Source organism: Peromyscus californicus, unplaced genomic scaffold (genome assembly GCF_007827085.1).
Source record: "Peromyscus californicus insignis strain IS unplaced genomic scaffold, ASM782708v3 Scaffold_11__1_contigs__length_118956290, whole genome shotgun sequence".
Lineage (NCBI taxonomy): Eukaryota > Metazoa > Chordata > Mammalia > Rodentia > Cricetidae > Peromyscus > Peromyscus californicus.
In genome coordinates, this window is record NW_026294402.1 from 69,774,950 (window position 1) to 69,796,213 (window position 21,264).

The 21,264-nt window shown below is 44.0% G+C and overlaps 1 protein-coding gene across 2 annotated transcripts in view; it reads left to right on the plus strand.

The window, feature by feature from the left end:
* Positions 1-3,753: 3,753 nt before the first annotated feature.
* The window catches only part of Atosa (atos homolog A), a 76,540-nt gene continuing 59,029 nt past the window's right edge, over positions 3,754-21,264 (plus strand). The window contains exons 1-2 of one of the 2 annotated variants that reach the window (XM_052714435.1): positions 3,754-3,867; positions 4,566-4,682. In XM_052714435.1, the coding sequence (XP_052570395.1) occupies positions 4,667-4,682 (16 nt within the window). In that variant the 5' untranslated portion in view covers positions 3,754-3,867; positions 4,566-4,666. Of the gene's footprint in view, positions 3,868-3,930; positions 4,122-4,565; positions 4,683-21,264 lie in introns of those variants that run through there. The other variant, XM_052714427.1, reaches the window with a different exon arrangement.

The window sequence follows — 21,264 nt, forward strand, 5'->3', positions numbered from 1 at the left end:
CTGACCTCGCATACATGCTCACACATGCCGTGACACAGAGACCTCCCATAACTCAGCAAACCTGCAGAATAATTAAAAGTTACCAGGGCTTTAACTGTAGAGGTGTTTGTGTGTCTAGGTACTACAGTCACTTCTGCAGGCAGGAACTGGAACCAGTTTTCACTTCCTTATACCTGTGGTCACAGGGAGTAGACAGTGTCACAAAAGGACAGAGCAGCCAACCAGTGGAAGGAAAGGCACAGGATTGTTTGTAGAAGCTGGTGTCTTGGATATGACTCTACAATCCTTCACTTTTGGAAGGAAATGAACATGGTGAATTTAATGAATGAGCAGAAACCGTTTAAAAAAGACAGCTTACACTTCAGAGAGGAAACATATACAGTTTGGTCTGTCTGTTGTTAGTTACCGGGCAAGACCAGATTTAGCCATACATTCTAATTAACTTTGCATTTCTATTTCCTTATACTTTATGATGAAAAAAGCTACCAAATGCTATATTTAAAAGAGTATATTTTTGGGTACGGTGGCACACAACCTGTAATATCACTTGGGAGGTTGAGAAAGGAGATCTTAGGTTCAAGGCCAGCCTGGGATACATGGCCAGACTCTGCCTCTAAGCAAACAAGCAAGCCCAGTGTATTTGCCTGTGATGATTCTTAAGTATTCTTTTATGATCATCATTTAGCTATAAATAATAAAATTACCTTTAAAAATTATTTTTATTTCATGCATGTGAAATAAAGCTGGAGTCAAAAGCTGCATGTATGCCTGTATATCATATGTGTGCTTGGTGCCTTTGGAGACCCAGAAGAGAGTATCGGATTTCCTGGAACTGGAGTTATGGATAGCTATGAGCTGGGTCCTCTGGAAGAACAGCCAGTGCTCTTAACCATCTCTCCAGTCCATAGACTTACATGTGATATCTGAAAGATTTTCTTAACATTTTCAGCTGGTTTATAATAAATTTTGCGGTATTAAAGACCTTCATGTTTTAGTGACCAGCCTCTGAACTTCTGACCTCTTTATCACATGGCCAAGCTCCAGCCTATACCTCCTTTGTCTTCATTACCTCTTCCTTGCAGTGATGGGATCTCAGGTCAGATAAGCTCTCTACCATGGAGTATATCTCCAGCCCTTTCAAATATGTTTTGTTTGGGTTTTTAAGATAGAATCTCAGCTGGACATGGTGGTACACGCCTTTAATCCCCCGCAGCTGGAGTCAAAAGCAGGCAGATTTCTGTGAGTCTGAGGCCAGCCTGATCTACAAAGTGGGTTCCAGGACAGCTAGGACTACACAGAGAGGTTCTGTCTCAAAAAAAAAAAAAGCAAAAAGATAGAATCTCACTCTGTGGCCTTGGTTGACCTGGAACTCACTGTGTAGTCCAGGCTAGTTTAGGCTAGTCTCCAACTTACAGCAATCCTACTGTCTCAGCCCCTGAGCGCTAGGATTTCAGGTGTTCTCTCAACATCTTTCTATTCTTGCATATAATTATATTTATTATTGCAGAAGGATGTGTGTGTGTGTGTGTGTGTGTGTGTGTGTGTGTGTGTGCATGTAAATCAGAGAATAACTTGGGGGGGGGGTCAGTCTCTTCTTCCACCTCGTGGGTCCTAGGGCTGGGGTGATAGTACTCAGGCCTGGCAGCATCTAAGTCATTTATTTCATCAGCCCGTTTTTCTGTCCTTTATGCTTCCTACACACTAAGCAGGGTGGTGCTGCCGAATCACACCTCTTGCCACCTCTTCATCCACAAGCCTTCTGCAACAGCTGTTATCCGACCCCAGCTGGCGTGCTAAATTATTTTGGATTATCTATAACTGTTCTGTCTCCCATTACTAAGGTTAACTGAAAAGCGATTGCAGAAGAAGTCAAACTTCTGTTCCCATTTTTAAAAAATTGCACAAAGCATTGTTAAAGAACATATATCAAAGAACTCTTTCCATTGCCCAAACGTTCACTTCTCATGGTGGAACATTACCACGACTAGAGTATGCATCTTTCCATCTCTCTTCTGCCCTGCTCAACCCAGCTTTGGAGCTAAAGTTAATAACTTCAGTTGTGTATGTTATTTTATGGTACATGTCTAATCATCTAGAAATATATTACTTATTCACAACAGAAAGTCCATGTATTTGATCTGAAGCAAAATGATGATGATGATGATGATGATGATGGCTGGAGAGATGGCTCAGCAGTTAAAAACACTTGTAGAGGACCTGTATTCAGTTCCAAGCTCACAACCTTCTGTAACTCTAGTTCCAGTAGATCCGACACCCTCTTCTGGCTTCTGGATGCACTGCATGCATGTGTTAACAGACAAAAACACAAGCAAATACTTATATTGTTGAGTATGTATTGTTATTTTACTTTTCCTTTGGTACTAGAGATTTGAACCTTGTACATACTAGGCAAGCGCCCTACCACTGAGCAGTATCCCAAGCCCTCACTCATATACAAAAAAATCAAATCAAATCTTCAATAATTATAGTAGTAATAATAATAAAATTGCCAATTTCGTGCTTTACAAAAACCATGGGTTAAAAATCATACCTCTAGCCGGGCGGTGGTGGCGCACACCTTTAATCTCAGCACTCGGGAGGCAGAGCCAGGAGGATCTCTGTGAGTTCGAGGCCAGCCTGGTCTACAGAGCGAGATCCAGGACAGGCACCAAAACTACACAGAGAAACCCTGTCTCAAAAAAACAAACAATAAACAAAAAATCATACCTCTAAAAATTTAGAAACGGGAAACTATAGAGAGATGAGAGAGAGTCGACCACAGTTCGCTTTAGTCCTTCCTGTTGTGATTCTCATATGCAAAAAAAAAAAAAAATTCTTAAAAAAAAGTGTGTTTTTTTCCAATGAAACTAGAGTCTTGCAATGTTGTACTTCTTCATTTGGGTTTGTCTTAAACTGAGTGGCTAATAGCTGCAGCCTCGGTGCTTTTTTTAGCGACAGCAGATTCTTGACATCTGTTTGTGTTTAAGGGATGATACAACATCGGAACACGCAATGTCACCGTGTCACATTGTTATAGCACAACAAGAAAATTACAGCTCCCTAACAATAACATGGTGTCAGAAGTGTCCGCTTGGCGGTGAGTCAGTGCTTTAGAAGTTACACCAGCTATTTTTAGCTCTTCCAGTGTTTCTGAAGCTTGGGTCCTAGCAGATACGGAAAAATCTAGGGGTGCAGTGGGAAGGGGCCTTCCCTGGTCCCCAAGCTCCTTTCTCTGGTATGTATGGCCCCCATTTTCCTTTCCCGGCCACATCAAACACGGGCTCCATGGGGGAATAGCATGCATTGAGGGCTGGATTCCAGCTCTTCTGCGCCAGGCCAGCATCCCTGTGGAGGAGGAGACACTATAATTATCTTCCCGTCTGGGGTAAGCCCTGGGGTGACATCTCCCTGGTGACCCTGGTGCACTCGGGGCGCAGTTCCATGGCTGCTTAGGTGCGCGGTGCAGGTGGCCCCTGGGGGTCCCGCGTCCTCTGAGACACCCCCCTCCCCTGGGAAGACCGGTCCCCCAAACTCCAGCTCCGGGGCTCGCGGCGGCGGCGGCGGCGGCGGCGGCGGCGTTGCCATAGCAACCGGCGCGCGCAGCTTCGGCGGAGGAAGTGACGAGAGTGGGTTGGCTGTTGTTGGGACACGTGACCCGGGTAGTGTTTTGACAGGGCAAACAGTGAGAGAAAGAGTGGAGAGCGAGCAAACGAGCGAGCGAGCGAGGCGGGCAGGCAGCGAGCGGGGCCGGTGGATGCGCCGGGCGCGGTGGCGTCTGGGCGTCGGGGCGTCTCGGCGGCGGCCGCGGGGTCGCTGCGCGCTGCGCTCGGGGAGGCGTGGCCCGGATCCGGCGGCACGGAGTGTGATGTGAGCGGCCGGGCGGCCGCGGAGAGCAGTGCCGGGAGGAGGAGGAGGAGGAGGAGCGAGGGGGTCCCGGAGGGCGGCGAGCGGGCGGGCCATGGGAGCCGCTCCCGGGTGGGCAGCGCCACGCGTGGGTCGGCGCGGCTGAGGACATGCCCGGGCTCTGCTGCTGCTGCTGCTGCTGCTGCTGCTGACCGGCTCCGGCGGGAAGCCGGCTTACCGAGGCCTCGGCGAGGCTAGCCAGAGGGGAGACCCCGCAGGTGAGGCCCGGGGGCGCTGCGGGAGCTGCTGCGCCCCGGCCCCCGCGGAGGTGCCTCGGTGCCCCGAGGGTACTTGACCGAGGGCTGCCTTAGCTCCTGTAGCCCGACTCTTCCTCCTCCGTGCCTGTACCTCCAGGGCATAAATAGATCCTGCTTGTGCTTCCGAGAGACGCTGTGTCAGTGGAGGACACCTTGGCCTGGAGAGCGCAGGGGCGGGGAGCAGGGGTGCTAGGCCCGAGGACGCCGGGGGAGGCGGGACCCAGACTGGAGCTTTTTTTTTCCTTCAGACCTGCCCAGGGTTCTGTCACTGCAGTCTGCACCAGGAAGAGGCCTAACTTAGTAGTTTTCTTGCAAGATCCGGGGGCTAAAACAAGACCCGATTGTTTCCTTTTTTTTTTTTTTTTTTTTTTTTTTTTTTTTTTTTTTTTTTTTTTTATCTCTTAGCGTTTGGAAAACGAAGCCGAAGCCGTTGCGTCAGCGGGGTGCCGGTTGGAAGAACCCACACCTGTGTTTTACAGCGCTTTGGGTGGAAATTGGATGCGAAAATGAAGCCGGACCGAGGTAAATGATTTATTGAAGTAGGGCCCTGAGTTGTGTTTTGTTTCTCTGTCTCCTTTTAGAGGCGTTAACCTAATTTTCCGCAGGATCAACTATTCCAGTGTCAGACATGACGAACAGTTTCTGTGAAGATACCAGCTGCTCAGGAAGAGATGGGCTTATGGAGTAGGTGGTTGAAGTCAGACGGGAAGGACCTGTCCTTAGAGAGTGTTTGGTCTGTGGCAGAATGTAGGGTCAAGAGTAGCATTTGTGAGCGGCCACAGGCTGAGTATCCGTTTTAGGTGCGGTTACTCATTTTTTAGGTAAAGTCAGTCCAACTTTAGAAAAGTTTCCTAACTTTTGAAACTCGAGTTTGAACTTGATAAAGAGTATTATTCTGTAATCATTTCTGTTTCATGAGCTGTTTTTTGTTTTTTGTGGGATTTTTAGATAGGGTTTGCCAAGTTGTCTAGGCTGGCACTGATCTCACCATGTAACCCAGGCTGGCCCAGAACTCACAGTGTTGGCATTACAGGCATGCACCACTGTGGCCCTTCATTGGTTCATTTTTGTGCTCTCAGTGAATTCCAGTTGTTTTTAGAGTACCCCAGCTTCCGTCTCTCAATGGACAACGAAGGGCCCAATTTTTCCATTCTAAACCTGTATTATTATTATTGTTGTAGTCGTTATTATTTTTGGATTTTTGGGACAGGGTTTCTCTGTATAGCCCTGGTTGTCCTGGAACTTGCTCTGTAGACCAGGCTAGCCTGGAACTCAGGAACTCAGAGATCCACCTGCCTCTGCCTCCTGAGTGCTGGAGTTAAAGTCACCACTGCCTGGCTCTAAACCTACATTTTTCAAGACTTAGAAAATAATGTGTATACCTTGCTCCTCCCTCACCCCATTTTTTGAATGAACAACAAACAAAGAGTGTCACAAGCCCAGGAGATGCCTCCGTGGGTAAAGGTGCCACCATACCTGATGATCTGAGTTCAAACCCTGGAACCTACAGGGTGATGGAGAGAAGCAGAGAACCAACCTGAAAGTTGTCCTCTGGCCTCAACCCATGCACATGTGCACACAGTGCACATCCAGGCCCAGAAAGTGAACATTTTTAACATAATAAAACATATCTTAAAAAGGAAAAGCGTATCACGATGTACCCCTAGCCTGGGGTACATCGTGATTCTCCTGCCTCAGTTTCTTACGTGCCAAGATTACAGCCCCACAACACCACACCAGCCTCGTTTTTCTTTTCAAAGACTTCAAAAGTTGTTTGTTAGCCTTCTGATTAAGGATAAGGACAGCTCTGAGGAGTGTTTGATATAGTATTAGTGGTTAGGAGTGAGCTTCTCAGTCAGATGTGAGTTCGAGTCCAAGAAATTGTGCACTAGGTATTATCGTGTTTGGGAGGAAGGACTAAAAACAGCACTCATTCAAATCTGAGATCTCAGGACTGGAAAAAGGGATTTATCCTCCCGAAGTGGATTTTCAAGAACCCGTGCATGAAAACAATTATTTTTTCATATATATATATATATATATATATATATATATATATATATATATTCTTTTCAAAATGATTAGAAATACAAATTGTCTAGTTTAAAATATGTCTTCTGATTATGATGTCTATTAAAATATACTAGGAAGAAGTGGGAGACAGCTATATTTAAGTTCATGCTCTACATTAGTTTTTGAGTGTTTTACTGTTAATTCAGCTAAGTTTATAGTTCTGTCTGCAGACATATCTATCGGGTGCATTGCCGATGAGAGGGTTGCCTGTGTCCCATGCCAAGTTTAGATTTTTAGATTACATCAGTGACTGTGGAAAACCTGGTACCAAGGTCAGAAGCTGCATCTCAGAATAAACAAGCAAATAAACTCAAAGTCACTGTTTGTCTTGGATTCTTGTTAAAAAGTTGCTTTAAAGCCACTGCAGTCCAATAACAGCATTGACAACAGCAACTTTATAAAGCTTGTTTTGTCTTAGGTAAAACTGTAACTAAACAATAAAAGGTTTAGTTAGGTACTGATACAAGTTGATACGGAAAAGAAATCCACTTATCAAGATTCCCAGAGAAGTAAGAGTGAGTTTCTTTCCCTTGACAGTTGTTGCTCCCTTTTATCATTCTCAGGTTAAAAAAAAAATGAAGTAATCCCAAATCCAGTGTTGTGATTTTATTCCAGAAAAACGTGAACTGTCACTGGGAGGTGGTGGTGAATGCCTTTAATCACAGCATTTGGGAGGAAGAGGCAGGTGGATCTCTTGAGTTCAAGGCCAGCCTGGTTTACAGATCAAGTTCCAGGACAGCCAGGGCTACACAGAGAATCCCTGTCTCAAAACACCAAAACCAAACAAACAAAAAAACCAAACCATGAACTGTCTGGTTCATGAATTTTTAAAAAAAAAACAAGATTCAGAGTAATTACAAAGTCTTACTTAACAAACTACTACAGAAACACTAAAGCAAGTTTTTCATAGATCTTTTTATTATTATGTGCAATGTGATCTTGTACTGTCTCATTTAGCCCAAGCTAGCCCTCAGCTTCCTTTGTCACTGTGGCTGACATCGAGTGCCTAACTCTCCTGCCTCTACCACCCTAGTACTGGCCTTTACTTTAGCAAAAACCAAGAGGGACTGGAGAGATGGCTCAGCCGTCGAGAACGCTTGCTGCTCTCCCAAAGAAATTGAGTTCAGGTTCCAGCACCTACATGGTGGTTCACAACTACCAGTCACTCCAATTCCAGGGGACCCTCTTCTCCACCTGCCCCCCCTCCACCGAGAGAGAGAGAGAGAGAGAGAGAGAGAGAGAGAGAGAGAGAGAGAGAGAGAGAGAGAGAGAGAGAGAGATAAGGGAGCTGCTGACAATTGCAGCTGTGTGCCACGGCAGGCTCTGGAGAAGCTAGGTAAGTTTGTGGTATTTTCTTGGTGTCTCTTCAGCCACTCCGCCATTTCTTACCTGTTTGTTCATATCTGGTTTTATGGCTCCCTGTATCAGCAGTCTCTGATGATAATATACTTATTCTTGTTCCTTTAGTTTTTCTGCTTTTAGTCTGTGTCCTGGAGAACTAGATGATCCTACCTGATGCCAGGATCTCTGTAAAATGAAGATGAATAGGAGACTCTCAGACAGGCATGCAAGAACTAGTGAAGTGTCTGTTTTAATGTAGAGACGTGAAACTATTTGCTTAGTAGGGTACAGCTGTGTCCACCCTCATTTTGAGACAAGAGCTCACTGTGTAGCCCACACTGCCCTGGGACTTGCTAGGATGTCTGTAAGTAACTGCACTGGGAGGCCCTTACCCTGTGACTGGGTGTGGCATTTGGTTAGCTGATAAAAACAGTTCAGTGGGAATCACAGAAAAATCACAGTGCTTTTCATTTCATATCCTCTGTTTTTTCTTCTTCCTTTCCTGTTTTCTTTTTCTTTAAAAAACTTTATGTGTATGGGTGTTGTGCTTACATGTATGTTCCTGCATCATGTGTGTACCTGCTATTCTGCAGAGGCCAGAAGAGGATATCAGATTCCCTGGAACTGGAGTTACACACAGTTGGTTTTTTGTTTGTTTGTTTGTTTGTTTGTTTTGGGTTTTGGTTTTTTGAGCCAGGGTTTCTCTGTGTATAGTCCTGGCTGGCCTCAAACTTGCTTTGTAGACCAGGCTGGCCTAGAACTCACAGATATCTGCCTGCCTCTGCCTCCCCAGTGTACCACCACTGCCCAGCTACACACAGTTTTGAGCTACCATGTAAGAGCTAGGATATGAACCTGGGTCCTCTGCAAGAGCAGTCTGTACTCTTAACCACTGAGCCATGTCCTCGGCCCTTCATTTTTTCTTTTTGGTACTAGGAATTAAACCCAGGGCCTGTACACTCAGTACCCTTGAGCTATACTCTATCTCTGTGAACCTTTGGAGGGTGAAATGGGTCTGCTTTTAGAGTTGGGTGTAATATTTCCTAAGTAAACCAAACCAGGACACAGGTAAGATCTCTAGCTCTGACTTCTATAAAGTGGAAGAAGACTATGCAGGGCAGTCTAAGGTGGGAATCTCACATTTTCAATTATTCCTAATTTTTACAAACAATTTTATAGTTCTTTTGTATGTACATAAATCGTAAGTTTGTTTTAGGGAGGGGGGAGTTTATGTTCATCAAAAGTGTATTTTTGGGGTTTGAGGTATATAGCTCAGTGGTACAGTTAATACACTTACAAGGCTCAGGGTTCAATCCCCGTGCATATGGATGAGTGAATGGATGATGGATGGATGGATGGATAGAGAGATGGCAGGTGAATGATGGATATATTTATGGATGGAGAATGGATAGGTGGGTGGGTGGGTAGATGGATGGATAGATAGATTGGCTGGCTGACTTGTTCCAAAGTGTTCAGTTTGCTTTTCACAGTAGTAGTTTTTGAATGCATGGTTCCTTGGTTTATTTTAATGGAGAGAGTGGCACAAATGGGTTTAGTAGCAAAAGACCAGATTCTTCTAGATTTTTGTAAATTATGTATCTCAAGTAGTAAAACAGAAATGTTCAGGCAACCAGAACATGCACATTATCTGCTGGTGTTGAGTGTATGCATGTGTAGGTAGGTACCTTATATGGTAGGTAGATGTAGTCAACTCTGCCTGTTAAGTAAATTGAAGCTGGAGGTTTTGTTTATATACTCAGTTAACATGTTACTGGGTAGCAAATAGCTACATTCCACTATCTTTGTACAGCAGTATTTTACTAGTAGGTGAAGCATGATCCTAATTAGTCTCTATGAATCCTCAGACTGAATTGGGGTTGGGGAGCTCCTGTCTCCTCCTGCCTTATATTCCTGTCTCTACATCCCAAGTGCCGGGATTAAAGGTGTGTGCCAACACTGCCTGGCCTCTATGGTTAACTAGTGGGTAGCTATGCCCTCTGATCTTCAGGCAAGCTTTATTTGTCAGAACACAAACAAAATAGTATAGAACAAGTAGGCAAAAATATTTTTCAAGTTCCAAACAGTTTATAACATACTTGGGTAACAATGGCAACATAGGTCCTTAATGTTAATTGTTAGCGTGCATTCTGGAGTCAGAGTCTCCTTTCTCATTGCTGCCTGTTCTTCCTCCCATCCGCTTCTGTCTTCTCACATATGACCTCTGAGAGTTGTTGACACATGGTAGGAACTCAGTACACGACTTTCACTGTGGGTGCTGACATGTTGGTCAGTTGCAAACTGCTCAGCAGAGGTAAGAGTCAGTGTGCAGTCAGGAGCCCTTTGTTTTGTGTTTTGTTTTGTTTGGTGTGGTTTTTTTTTGTTTTTCAGATTTCTCTGTGAATCAGTCTTGGCTGTCCTGGAACTCACCCTCTAGACCAGGCTGGCCTCAATTGTTTTGTTTCTTCAAGACAGGGTTTCTCTGTGTAGCCCTGGCTGTCCTGGAATTTTCTCTGTAGACCAGGCTGGCCTTGAACTCACAGAAATCTGCCTGCCTCTGCCTCCTGAGTGCTGGGATTAAAGGCGCCACCACCGCCAGCCTGTAGCCTTTTAATATATAGCTGTCTGGGAAAACATCCAACCTATAAAGAGACACATGACGTAAGTGTGTAGTTTATTTCTTTATACCGTCATCTGCTGTTAGAACTACCTTAATATCTGTCTGAGGAGTACTGTGGTTAGAATAAGTTTTTCTGGATTATAGGTTTTTAACTGGTGTTACCTGCTGAGCCCAGCTGGTTAGCTACAGAGGGTAAGCTGCTCTGCCTTGGACTCAGGGATGTACAACTTGGACCTGGCCCCAGTTATACAAATATGGAGTGTCCGGTGTCTCATGGGAAGTCTTTCAAACATGATCTTTGTGTGGAAGTAATTAAAGCGTATTCCCACATGTTATAAAATACATTAATTTTGTCTATTTTAAGTACTATTTTGGTTCACAGAAACTTATTAAAAAGTAAGACAAACTTTAAGTATCAATAAATCAGTTACTTAAACATACTGTGTTTCAAGTCATAAACGTTTTGCAGATCATGTCTGATGCTTGAATAAGTGCAAAATTTGATCTACAAACAAAACTTCAAACAATTGGATTTTTTTAAGTTAAAATGGGAGGAATATGCTCTGTCTCTCTCCCTTTTGTTCCTACCTTACACACTTTGTCATTAGTCTTTGCATTGCCGTGGCTTTGGACCTGCTTCTGTAGACACAAGCAGTCCTGTTCTCTTCCATTGGTGCTCTGCAGATAGCTGAAACAGAAGGAAGACGTGGTTAGGTCTAGACAGTGTGGCAGGGGACTCAGGTGCATTCCTCTTGTGGTGCGAAAGGTCCATTGTTGGCCTGTGTAAATCAAACAGCAGAAATGACAGATGCCGGAAGAGAAGAAATGCTGGTTATGTTAACTGCAGTCTTTGGCTGAATTCCCGGAGGAAGGCAGTAGTGGTGTTAATAACAGCTGAAACTTGGGCCTTCCATGCAGAGACCATGTTCCGTGTTCTTTCCAGGTGTAACTCATTTCCTCTGCACAGTTACTCATGGATGTATCTGTTAGCACCTTTGTTGTGTAGAGAAGGGAAACTTAGTCACAGAGAATTTGGTTTCTTTTTCTTCTTTGAGACAGTTTCTGTGTAGTCTTGGCTGTCCTCAAACTCACAGAGATCTGCCTGCCTTTGCCTCCCGAGTGCTGGGATTAAAGGCATGTGCCACCACTGCCTGGTCAGAATTTTAGTTTATTACATAAGGTATCCAGATAGTAAAAAAGGTGAGCCCGAGTTCAAAGTGAGTTCAAGTATGTGTTCCTAGCCTCACTGGTAACAGTAATTTACATTGAAGTGTTATAAGATATAACTTAATTGGTGGGGGAAATAGGCTTGAGGGAGTCTGCTTTAAGCCTGACCACCAGAGTTTCATCCTTAAGACCCACATGGTGAAGGGAGGGAACAGACACATGCCCCCCTCATACACACCACAACAAACAAACAAACAAATGCAGATGCTGGGTAAACCAGCAAGTTATCTCTGAGCTGCGTGACTCTGGACGCTGCCTGCCTCTTGGCTCCCTTGTCTTTACAATGGGCTTTTTAATAAATAGTACCTTGGCTTAGAGTTACCCTGAAAATTCAATAAGTTAACATACATAATGTGCTCAGAACAGCAGCTGCCACTTAGGGAGCATGCAAATGTGAGCTGCTGTTGTTGCTTTTGGACATTTTCTAAGGACGAAGCCAGGCATTTAGAGAAAGCTGGGAGAACTGAACAAAGGGGCTGATTCAGCTCCTGCTTCGGAGTGGAGGTGATCTGAGCTGAGAGCCGGCCACCCCGTCAGTCTGTCATGCACTTATGCTGATGAGCCTCGACACAACAGGCGCTGTCAGATAATTGCTGGAATAGTAAAGGGGTGGACAGAGAGGTACCCTGTGTTTTTCTTGTCATCCAGTGAAAAGGAGGTGATTTAGTGGACTGAACACTGTCATTTCTCTGTCCAATGAGGAAAAAAAAATAATCTGAGGGTAGACTTGAAAAGCTAATGTATATGTACAGTGAATAATTTAAAATTTCATTTATCTGTAAACAGTGATGTATCTGTGTGTTTTGAGCATCTTATGTAAAGAAGCCCAGGAAAATTTTAGTTGTTTAATCAAACACCATTATTTCTATTTCTATTTCTTCTTCTTCTTCTTCTTCTTCTTCTTCTTCTTCTTCTTCTTCTTCTTCTTCTTCTTCTTCTTTTTGTTTCTTGAGACAGAGTATTACTATGTATCTCAGGCTGGGCTCAAGCTTAGAACAATCCTCCTGCCTCAGTTTCTGGCGTGTCAGGATCACAGGTTTGCACCACACCTGGTTTTATTTATTCTTTGGCCCCTCTCATCTTTACATCTGATCATGGCGGTGTCTTCTTTCCTTCTTTTTAAAGTGAGAACACTAAACTTAGAGTCACCTACTCCTGGTGTGTGTATGATGGAAGGAAGGTACAGTCTTCCTTTTTTTTTTTTTATTCAATGACTATTTATGATATTAATTACATTAATTGTATTGATTTATTACATTCATGATATTTTGTCCTGATACTGCTGTCCGTTTGTGGGGCTTTTCCATCACACAAGGTACAGTCTTTCTTTGCAGGTGATTCTGTCCTTGCTTAGATGGGGGAAAATGCAGAATAGACCTGAGTATGCCAAGTCAAACATCTCCCAGTAAGTACTCAGGAGACTGAGGCTGGAGAATTGTCACAAGTTCAAGGCCAGCCTGGGGCTACAGAATGAGTTCCAGGCCCGTCTCGACTGAAGAGGGAGGTATTATATCCAAAGGAACAAAAACAAACAATAAAACCAGAGCAGTTCCATGATTATGTCTGAGGTTCCTGTTGGCCTGCCTGGCACAGAGTGCATTTCTTTTTTTTTTTTTTTTTTGGTTTTTCGAGACAGGGTTTCTCTGTGCAGCTTTGCGCCTTTCCTGGGACTCACTTGGTAGCCCAGGCTGGCCTCGAACTCACAGAGATCCGCCTGGCTCTGCCTCCCGAGTGCTGGGATTAAAGGCGTGCGCCACCACCGCCCGGCCAGAGTGCATTTCTTAACCAGAGCCACATGCAACACCTAAACTCCAGGTAGAAGTCTGAGGGAGTTTCCTCAGCAGATAAAATACAACAAGCTTTGTTCACGTCTTCCCTTTGTTTATACCCAGTGCTACTGGCCACCTTTTTGGATTTTGATTATCACTCAGGGTCTTAGATACATTTTTCCTTTTATTGAAAAAGCCCTTCTCTCCAGCATCCCATGGTGCTCCTTGTTTTTCTCTTCTATGTCATTTTTTTCAGAGAGGTTGTTTTTTTTCCCCCTGACTACCCTAATGTTCCCAACTCACATTAACTGTTACTGTTGATATGTCTATTAAACTAGATGTCTCTTGCTATTCTGTGTCAGCATTCTGTGTTCCTTTGGTAGCATTTGCCAAACTTTGTAACTAGTTATCTTTTCCTTGTTTGCTGTCTGTTGACACATGAAGCCATAGCTATATTCCCTGACTCATCAGTTTTGCAGAAGGAAGGTGTATTGTAGGTGCATAGCCTGTACTTAATATACATTTGTCAAATGAACTAACAAATGAGTGAATGGCTAGTACACATCAATGTGGAAGAAATGGGAGCAAGAAAAGGTAGTTATCGTTAACACCAACTGAAATTCTTCCATTCTAGGTGTTTGAGTTATAACTTTGAGGCTATTATCACAACTTTATACCTGATTTTTTTTTCCAACTCATTTTAAAACATTTCTCCATTCCAGGATTGAGGGAAAAGGTTTCATGTCTCTCTCCAGGTCTGGGAATATAGGATGTGGCCACCATGCAGTTTCAGGCAGTGCTAGGGATCAGATCCAGGGCTTCTTGCATGCTAGTTAGCCAAGCCCTCTGCTACCAATGGGCTACATCAGCAGCCCAGGAGCTTCCTATTGAAAAAAGTGTGTGTGTGTGTGTGTGTGTGTACAAGTGCGTGCGCTATAGAGCCAAGTTGAACTGAAATAAAGCAATATAAAATAAGAAGTAGGCAAAGGCTGTTTGGTGTCAAGTGTCAGTGGTCTCCAGGTTATCTGATTAGCAAGTGATCACAAACAGGTATGTAGCGGAAGCTCTGATCACCATCCCCATGCTCAGTTTTTTCCTGTTGTTGTTTCAGGAGGGAGGGAGTAAATAGGTGAACTTCCTGTTTCTAAGCACACGAAGGCAGGGGAGTAGATAGAAGAGCAGGAGAAAGACTTGAAGGATTTAGAGTTGAGATAGGGGCTGCCCTGTCACTTACTGGGTTTTGTGACTTGGGTCAAATCCCAAACCTGTTTTCTCATCTGGAAAATGTACTTGGCTCAGTATCGTTTCTGAGCTCAGGTGAAATGATGCGACAAAGGACTTTGTAAGCTGTGGAATGCTATAATAACACTCCTGGTTTACCCTGAGGGTTGGATCTTTTGTAAGTAGCTGAAGTGTTCCCAAGGGCAGTCATGTGCTTCACAGTTGGGGCTACTCTCCTAATAGCAAATCACACATTTTAAAAAATGAATTACTCCTTGTTCCCTGACTTAAGTTACACCAAGTATAGAGTCATTTAGATTAGTAAATGCATATTTAATTATACTTTTTCTTTATTTTTAAGGTTTGAGACAGTGTCTTATGTAGCCACTTGGACTGGCCTCGAACTAGCTTCATAGCTAGCTAGGACTTGCCCTTTGTCTCACCTTCAGAGTGGCAGCCTGGTTAGATGCTTTTCTAGGAGTAAACTGTGGCCATCCTGTAGTCAGGCCATTTGGACCCCCTTAGCTGTGTGATCTAATGTAACAAGAGTGAAGAACCTGAAACTTCACGATCAAATCTGGACTGAAATGCTATCTTCTGGGGCTGGCTGGAGAGATGACCCAGTGGTCAAGAGCAGTTGCTGCTCTTGCAGAGGACCGGGGTTCAATCCTCGGCATCCACATGATGACTCAGCTTTTTTTTAACTTCCATGCACTCACGTGGTACACAGAGAATAAATAAATGTAATATTCTAATACCAATATTTGCCAGGCCAAAATGACCTTTAGACAATTACATTGTCTGAGTAACAGCTCTTTTTGCTCTAACACTGTCTACCTGAAGCCTTTTGGAAAGTGAACTGAGAATTTGGCAATGGCAGGGGCCATATGCTTCACACAGGCAGGGGTGTGGTTAGCTCACTTGGCTCGTGGGTTTCAAGACCTAGCCCAAGCATGATACAGGAAGGGATTTAGGGCTGGCTCTGGTTTTTGTTTTTCCTCAGCTGTTCTGAAGAACTGAGTATTTCAGAACTCTGTTATAAAAACTAGTTTTAACAGGCACAGAGGCCAACAGACCTTCTGTCCCCATCAACATTGGGTGCGCTGTACAAGCTAGAAGTAGAGACCAGCATTGACTGTGCAGTTTTAGGACAGATGCCACAGGAAAGGGGAAGCAGGGTAACTCGGGACGCATCCAGCTGTTTCTGGGTAGTGGTGATCAGTCTAGAGTAACACTAAGGCAGAGAGGTTGGGGCAGTGGTGGGCACTAGGAACTTGGTGGAAAATACAGAATGATGAACTGTTAATGATTGACAGCATTACCTAGGATTCCAAAGGACTTGGACCAGGCTCCTTTCCTTCTCTAAGCCCAGAATTCAGTCTTGTTTCATGGTGCTGTGAGTAATAGCCAATGTCAGTTAAAACCTTTGGGGGAGAGGGGCACAGAACTGGTCATTAATGGGAATTTCTATGTGTCATTTTGTGATTTGTTAGGGTTGTAATGTAAAATAAAATACTTTAGTGTTGGGTTTTTTCTCTTTTAAATGGGAATATTTATTCCTATAAGGTTATTTGTGGATTGAATGAAATTATATGATAAAGAAGAACTATACACACACACACACACACACACACACACACACACACACACACACACACACACATTCAGCCTTCCTTGATTGTGGAATTCAAAATTTGGATTTTGTGGCATTGGTTTAATGTTAACTAGCTACTTCATCTGTAAAATCCCAAATGATTAGGAATCCCTTCAGTTTTTTGAGGTCTTGCTAAGGAAAGTTATGGTTACATTGGGGAGCATCTGCAGCTCTGACTGTCTATCTTGCCGCAGTCTTCTGAAATGAGCTGATAGCTGAGTGAGTGTCAGAACAGTGTCTCTGTCAGAGTGCTTTGGGGTGATTGATTGCAGCCAGGAAGAAGGATTTAAAGATATGGATCGTCTTTAAGAAGACACAGCAGCTGTGTTGAGCCTTATTTGCATAGACATAGACAGACTTTTTTTTTAAACATAACTAGTAGTTAGTATGCTCTATTCTGAAAGTTCTTGAACTACTAGTGTGGAGCACAGTACTAATAATCGTGTGTCTGCTATTTTATGATACTCGTGTCGGAGCAGTAAGCTGCACTATTATTCAGCCACAGGTTCTAACATGTGAGGAGAAACACAGATGGTAAGGTGGGAAGGGGAGAGGTTCCTTCTCCCGGTCTAGACAGTCGTTTGCAGAAGCTCAGATAAATTCTGTCGAGTTAGATGCCCTGTGAGCCCTGAGCATGGCCGTCCCTCCAACACAGGTAAGCTTCCCTGGCTGTGTTGAGGAGAGGACAGGCACGCATCATTCCTTCCCCAACTACAGAAATCGTCTCACAACAAAGCTTGAAGGAAGGGAAGCTGGTGGCCAGCGGAGGAGGCTTGTTAGGGTAGGAAAAGCGGGAAGCAGGAAGGTCCTGGGTCTTAGTTCTCTCACTGTCTGTGCAAATAGTCACCACCTTCTTTAGCCCTGGCTAAATCCCAAATGATTCGGAATCCCTTCAGTTTTTTGAGGTCTTGCTAAGGAAAGTTATGGTTCCATTGGGGAGCATCTGCAGCTCTGACATCCTCTTCATCTGATGGTTAGATGAGATGACTTCAGGGGGCCCTCTCGGTTCATTGTCCCTTCATTCATAACTCCTTTCTTAAATGTTGTTTCTCTGGACATGTCTACTTAGAAACTGGGAAGGATCTAGACAGACTGTTGAGAGAGTGTGTTTTTATCTTAGTACTGACTATGCAGAGGGAACACTGGTCCTGGAGGTGTAGTGTGCTCTAGCTTCTCATCTAACCTTGACCTGTGCCTTTCTGATGACTTGGGTTGTAGAGTGCAGCTGTCTACCAGGCACTCTGAATGGCTCAGATCAGAGGGAAAGCCTCGAGTGACATGCACAGTGGCACAGATTAAATTCCATTATGAGCATCTCAGCCCCTGAAAGTGCTTTTGTTACTCTGAAATTAGTCTCAGAGTCATTCAGCTTCTAGAAACCCGAGGGAGAAAGGCTTTTGGAGAACGTGAAACTCTAGTTAAGAAAACTAGAATTTGGCTAGGCGGTGGTGGCACACACCTTTAATCCCAGCACTCAGGAAGCAGAAGCAGACAGATCTCTGTGAGTTCAAGGCCAGTCTGGTCTACAGAGCGAGTTCCGGGACAGAAAGAAAGGAAAGAGGGAAGGAGGGAGGGAGGGAAGGGGTGGCGAGGACAAGGTTGGAGAAAAGAAGTATGCTCTCCAGCTATTAAAGCTGGTCTCAGATTTCCAATCTGCCCGGCAGTTTGTTGCAGGACCTGCTTCCCGACAGCGCTGTTGTAGCAATCGGTGGAGGGGAGCTGTGGAAAGTGTTCAGTCTACAACTTGATTCTAGACAGTTTGCAGTTCTGTTGTCTACTGCTGTGAATGTCAGCGTCTCTTTAGTACATAGGTTGAACACTCTGAAAGAAGCATACAAAGGTCAAAAGAGGCTGAGATCAGAGAGAACGTGGTTAAAGAACAGAGGGCAAGAGGGAGTGAGCTGTGCAAGCAGTGGGGCAGAATGTTCCAGGGCAAGGTGTCTTGTACATAGGCGCTGAATTTAGGAAGAGTCTGGCCTCCTCTAGGAACTGAAGGAAGACCAGATACTGACCACACTTTTTTTTTTTGCTTCTTTAATCTGTCTTCTCCAAGGGAAGAGAATGTATCCAAGCCCTTGGCTGTGTCTCTCCTTCCAGCCACAGAATTGGCTTTATATTGTGTTTATAAACCACTCACATGCCCATCTCTTCCTTAGTCAGCAACAGCCAGCACCTTGAATGAGTACTTTCGCTCCCTTTAGACAGGGGTAGGCAGGATGCAGTAAGGGGTTTGATTTGCTTAGCCTTGGTGTGTTTTAGAAGGATCTCACATTGCCTAGCGTGGCCTTGAACTCCCTACATGGCTGAAGATGGCCTTAAACTCCTGATCATCCTAGCTCTACCTCCTAAATCCTAGGATTACAGGCATGTGTTGTTATGCTTGGATGTTCATATGGTACCTTGAAAAATAAAATGAAGATATTAGATCACCTTTTTAAAGCATATTCAAATAATTTCAGAGATAAATAGTCGACATTGCTGCCCTGAGACAACATTTTCTCTGCTGACAAAATCACTTGTGAGTCTTTGTGCATGCAGTGGTGGCTAATGTCTTTTTCCTTATTTATGAGAAAAAAAAATGGAGCCAGAGAGATGTCTTAGTGACTCCTAGCACTTGCTGTTCATGCAGAGGACCTGATTGTGGGTCCTGGCACCTAGGCCAGGAGGCTCATAGGCACCTGTATTTTCAGCTCCTGGGGATCTGGCACCTTCATCTGGCCTCTGAGCACATCCACACTACACACATACAAAAAAAATATATTTCTTTTTTAAATGACAGTTTTGGTTTCTTGGTTGTTTTTCAACACATTAATTCTAGTATCTGCTCTCTGTGGCTTTTTTAAAAATTAGTTAACTAAATAATTTAGTGCAGCACAGTGCAGTGCTGGAGGTGGAGCCTAGGGCCCTGTGCATGCTAGGAAAGTCCTCTACTATTAAGCTGTGTCTCCATCCCTGTTTCTTTTTGTGTGACCCAGGCTGACCTTAGGCCGCCTGCCCTGTCTTCCTGTCTCAGGGTTCTAGTGCTGAGATTACAAGTGTGTGCCGCCACACTAGGCTCAGTAGGTCTGTGTAACTGTTGCCCTTACTTGATTTTTGCTAAAGTTCTTCCAGAATTTAACATACTGAATCTGTCACTGACATCAGCCCCTGTTAATAGAGGTGACAGTATATACATCAGTGACAGGCATAGGCCTTGGAGTTGTCACTCACCAACTGCTTTAGTTTCTTTAGGCAGCCTTTTAATCTTCAAAATACTGTTTCAGGAACAGAAGAATAGGTAATTATGGGCTCTTAGCTCCATGGAAAAGCTTTCAGGAAAAACATCGATTTACCAGCATAAAAAGTCTTTATTGGTTCTAGCTGACTTGAAAGTAGCATGCTTTGCAGTAACAGGTCATTAGCAAACCCCAGAGTGCACCTGTGAGGAAGTAAAGGGGGATCCATGTGCTCCTCAACACACATTTTATGTGATAATGCTGAAATTAACCATGTGTTATAGGGTATTAAAAAGAATTCTTATGCTTGATCTTGACACTTATTATATGTGACTAATGTGTGTGCAGATATTATTAGACAAAGTGTTTGCCCGGTAGCTTAGATTAAAATAACCCCTGTTCTAGCTCATTTTAAACAATGTAGTATGAACGGTGCCAAAAGAACCGGCTAGAACATTTTCTTCTCTCCAGGATCTCAGGTCTTGTAAACAAGGCTCTGCTCCTGCAGCGCATCCAGGTCGTCGTAACCCAGACCGTGCCCAGATGAGGATGCCAATTAGGTCCCTTTGAGTCTTATTATTATTTATGTCAAAAATGCTGTTGGCTCTTAATAACGAAGTATTTCAGGTGCTCTTTTGCCACTCAAACCATCTCAACAAACACAACTCAGCGTGTGCATGGAAGAGGAAATGAATGTGACTGGCATCTTGACTTATCCCTAGACTGTCCCAACAGCATACTATTGCTTTTAATTTTCAGAAAGACTTAGCTATGTCTATAACTGTTAACAATGTTGAATTTTAACTATTTTGTTACCTTTCTTGCAACTTAATCATTGTAAAGTATTTTATGTGATGCTGTTTAAGCAATGTAAAAAATAAGAATAGAAACCTTTGACAGTCAAGATCAGCCTCATCCATTTGTTATTTATCTGTATTGCTCTGTGTGTATGTGTGTCCGTCAGTGTGTGTCTGTGTCTGTATGTGTGTGTGTCTACGTCTTTATGTGTGTGTGTGTGTCTGTCTGTCAATGTGTGTCTGTGTCTATATGTGTCTGTGTGTATGTGTACATGTGAAGAGGTGTTTTGGGAGGAGGCTCTGGATTCCTTTATTGTAGCATGGACCTCATGTATCCAAAGGTAAGGAAACTTAAAATACTTGGGTGGCTCTGGAAATCCATTCAAGGGCACTGTACAAGCACTGACTGCTACTGAGCTGTGTCTCCCTGCCCAAGAAGAGACTTAACATTCTTGAATTGCTTGAAAGCCAAGCACTGGGCTAGATGGTTTGTGGCATTAGAGAAATCATTTTTTATAACTTTATAAATAAATAAGCTCAGGTAGTTTTGCTAGGACAGTGTTTAAGTGGAAATATTGCAAATCCTGAGAGCATCTGCCCTGAGTGATCTTCCCAGTGAGGTTGGAGTTTGTGGGAAGGTGCCTGCACTTCCCTGCCTGGGCTGTCTCAGAAGCCCACCGTGGGAAGTTACAGATTGTGTAGCGCTTTGTAGCTCTCCCGATTGTGTCTTGTTTGGCCTTCACCCTCCGCTCCTGGAGCATTCAGAGCTGCACTTCATGCACAAAGCTGGCTGGAGGCCAAGTTTAAATCTGGGGCTCTCAGGTCAGTTCCTTCTCACTTGCTTCACTCCCCTGGACAGAGGGAGTGACCTCTGTCATGAAGTGCAAGGTTCACCAGCTGACCCTTTTGTGTCCAACTCATGGTCTTGCTGCATCCAGGCTCCCTGTGTCAGAACTGGTGTTTTAAAGATAGATGGTTGGTTGGGTTTCTGTTTTCCATTTATCCTCCCCTTTTGGCTTGGCCCTTGCAGGAGCTTGGAGCACTCTGCCTATGAGGTGCATCCCAGCCTGTTAGCAGCTTTGGTGTGTAATGGGCTGCTATAATGTCAAATATTGGTTAGTCGATAGAAAATACCAATATGAACATTCTGTGTTTAAATCTTATCCTTGCTGGGCGGTGGTGGTGCATGC